General features: G+C 44.6%; 1 protein-coding gene across 1 annotated transcript; it reads left to right on the plus strand.

Moving 5' to 3' along the window:
* Positions 1-1,560: 1,560 nt before the first annotated feature.
* On the plus strand, positions 1,561-2,091 carry LOC137817900 (uncharacterized). The gene has a single exon (XM_068621124.1). The coding sequence runs from the start codon at positions 1,561-1,563 to the stop codon at positions 2,089-2,091; it is 531 nt and encodes a 176-aa protein (XP_068477225.1).
* The last annotated feature ends 1,408 nt before the right edge of the window (positions 2,092-3,499 follow it).

The following is a 3,499-nucleotide window of genomic DNA, read 5'->3' on the forward strand; positions in this document are numbered from 1 at the left end:
TTTTATGAGTAAATTGCTGCCAAATATTGCAAGCTTCTACTCCCTTGTCAAGTCTCTCTAAGTTAGACACTTTGATCTTCACCTCCACTTTTCTCCAAGTGATATGGCCCAACCAATCACTCTCCATACCTTTCATGCACCTACAAGGAACCCATAGCTCTATATGGGCCCTCATTGATCCATCACATCCATTGCTTCTGCCACCCTTTTCAAATCTCCAAGAAGAACAACCCATCTTTTGGTATCAACCCATCAGAAAGGAAGCTCGAGCCCAACAAGAACGCATGGTGTGAGTTCCACCAAGCATACGATGATATGAGTTGGATTGAACATAGACACTTTTAAACTCTTGAACACAACATTATATGAGAATGAAAACAACAATTCAAGGATCAAAGAGTGCTTAAACAAAGAAAACGAAATTACATCAACAAAACACAAGCTGAAAACAGAAATGGAATCAAGGAAGCTTAAGGAGTCATCAATGGAGACATAGCCTTCCAAAATGATGATCCAAACTCAATAAGAGTGCTATCTCCTTGTAAACATCCATGGAACAAGATATTAAACACAATTGAATTAAAAACAAAAGGTACCGAACAGAAAATGAAGAACAACACAAGGAACACAAGAACAATCGGTGGAAAGGAGAAGAACACTAAAGAGATGATAAACTACCGAATGAAATTGCAAAAGAAGATGAAAGGAATAACACTTATGGAATGAAGCTTGCTGGAATGAGAATTTGGAACTGCATCACGCCACTTGGAGTCCTTGTTCCAAGATAAGTGAAAGGAAGCCGCAACTTGAAGCTCTCCAATAGCTCACAAGATGAGATCAAGCAAGGAGATTCAAATCTCACACAAATCTCTCTCCAAATGAGTAGAGTTTCTCTATATCAAATTTCCAATTCTGAATTTTACAAGAGCCCACACCTCTATTTATAGTGTGAGGGTGCTGAAAAATAGGTGGGAAAATTCAAATGAAACTCATTTGAAATTCCCACCAAAAACAAGTCACATGGGAGGTGTGACCTTTTTCTACTATGACACCTCCTAAAAACTACACCTACACCTACTCTCCTAAGTCACATGGACAATGTGACTTTATTTTACATATTCACACTCCTTTATTTAATATCCACACCTCCTACAACTATACAAGAGTAATTCAAATGATGCTCTTTTATTTAATGTTTGGCCTTGGACTTTTTGGGCTTGGGCTTTGGGCTTGGGCCTCATCTTTTGAAAAGACTAATAAGAAGAACTTTAAATGATTTGGCCCTTGTCCATTCTTCCTATTAACAACATCCTTTTGATTCTCATCATACGACCACCCCATACGCAATTGCTTAGCGCTAGGACATCAGCTAGATGAGCTGGTGAAGAACGGACTCCTAAGAGATTATTTGCAAGAAAAACAGGGGACCGAGGATGCGACGACAACAGGGGTGGCCCAGGGCACGAAGTCCCTATACACGGTGAGGTCCACACCATCGCAGGAGGGTTCTCAGGTGGAGGCTGTACCGCTTCTCAGCGAAGGAGATACGCATGAACGGTGATGTCGGTAGAAGCACAGAGAACCGACGACGCCTTCGTCGTAGACATGGTCTTTACTAAGGCCGACCTAGAGGACGTTGTCCCCCACGACAACGATCTATTGGTAATCTCAGCGGTAACCGCAGGAAGGAAGGTGCACCGTGTGCTGGTAGATCAGGGAAGCTCGACAGACGTAATGTTCTGGACGACTTTCAACAAACTACAACTATCCCCCGACATGCTAAGGCCCTATGACGGTTGTTTCTACGGTTTCGCAGGAGACCATGTAGAGGTGAGGGGATACTTGGAGTTGAGGACCACCTTCACAGATGGCACCGCGTCACGAACGGAGAGCATCAGGTACCTTGTCGTCAACGCCTTCTCTGCTTATAACATGTTGTTGGGTAGACCAACACTGAACAGGTTAGGGGCGACGCCGTCGACAAGGCACATGAAGATGAAGCTACTGGACCTGACAGGAAAGGTGATTACCATCAAATCAAATGAAAAGGAGGCCAAGCGATGCTACGAGAATAGCCTCAAGGCAAGGTGAGGGGTATCTATGGTCACTAATGGACCACCGTACACTAAGGAAAGTCCCCTGCCCAAGATCAACCACTCCAAACCCGACGAGGCCGTAGCAGAAATCGCCTGCAGGACCAAATCTGATCTGTTTGGCACTTCTGGGGATAGAAAGATTGGAGAGAGAATCTCCAACTTAAGCAACATTCCTGGCCAAACGGCGCAAGCCCCGATTGAGAAGACCGTAGAGTCCAGAACCGGGATAACCAGTGATGATCGACTAGGCGATCGGTTCGACCCCCGAACAAAGACAGGGTCAGTTTTAAGGTCTTACACACAGGGGAAGAAGAGTATGCTAAGATCCTGGAGAGAAACGCCAGTTACCATCGCACCCGCTCTCCCCCGTGTGGACAAACTTCCTCAGGAAAACAAAGATCTTTGGGGACGAAGCGCGAATGTTTAAGTGTTGAAGCAGGGCTCGGTTCCTCACACACGGAACGTAGCCGACTACAAGTTTATTTCAGTTAAACAAGAATATTGTACGTGGTATTAGAGGACACTCTTTTTCCCTTACAAGGGTTTTTTAACGATTGAAGTATTTGCTCGAGTTATGTACAATTCAGTTAAAGAACTTCTTTTCCTTGCGTTAGAGGTAGGTTCGCAGAGAACACCTTCCCTCTCGAGTGAGAGCGCCAAGGTTAAACGTAATAGTTATCATTTAAATCCTCCTCGCCCTCGAGCGAAGATGAGGTCAGTTAAGCATTCGTTTTCCTCGCGTTAGAAGCCTCGTAGGCGGAGAGGTAGGTTCGCAGATAACACCTCCCCTCTCGAGTGAGAGCGCCAAAGTTAAACCTAATAGTTATCAGTTAAATCCTCCTCGCCCTCGAGCGAAGCTGAAGTCAGTTAAGAACTCGTTTTCCTCGTGTTAGAAACCTCGTAGGCGGAGAGGAAGGTTCGCAGAGAACACCTCCCCTCTCGAGTGAGAGCGCTAAGGTTAAATGTAATAGTTGTCAAGCTAAATCCTCCTCGCCCTTGAGGGAAGCGGAGGTCGGTTAAGAATTAATTTCTCTTGCACTAGAAGTCTCGCGAGCGGATAGGTAGGTTCATAGAGAACACCTCCCCTCGTGAGTAAAAGTGCCAAGGAAAAACGAGATAATTCGACAGATAAGTCCTCTGCGCCTTTGAGCAAAGCCAAGGACAGTTAAGAGTTTGTTTCCCTTGCGAAGAACGTCAAGGCGGAATAATTCAGTTCACAGTAAAAATCTCCCCTCACGATAAGGGGAACATGCAAAGGAAATGTCTTGGCGCCAGGCACCATGACAGAAGTAGTTATGAGAATCAAAATGCAGTTTGACATATAGGAATAAAGCATATATGAGTTTGGACAATAAAGGTAGCAAGCAGGTAAAATTGTTTGTATATCAGTCCAATACAAATCA

This window comes from Phaseolus vulgaris, chromosome 10 (genome assembly GCF_000499845.2).
Source record: "Phaseolus vulgaris cultivar G19833 chromosome 10, P. vulgaris v2.0, whole genome shotgun sequence".
In the NCBI taxonomy this organism is placed as follows: Eukaryota; Viridiplantae; Streptophyta; class Magnoliopsida; order Fabales; family Fabaceae; genus Phaseolus; species Phaseolus vulgaris.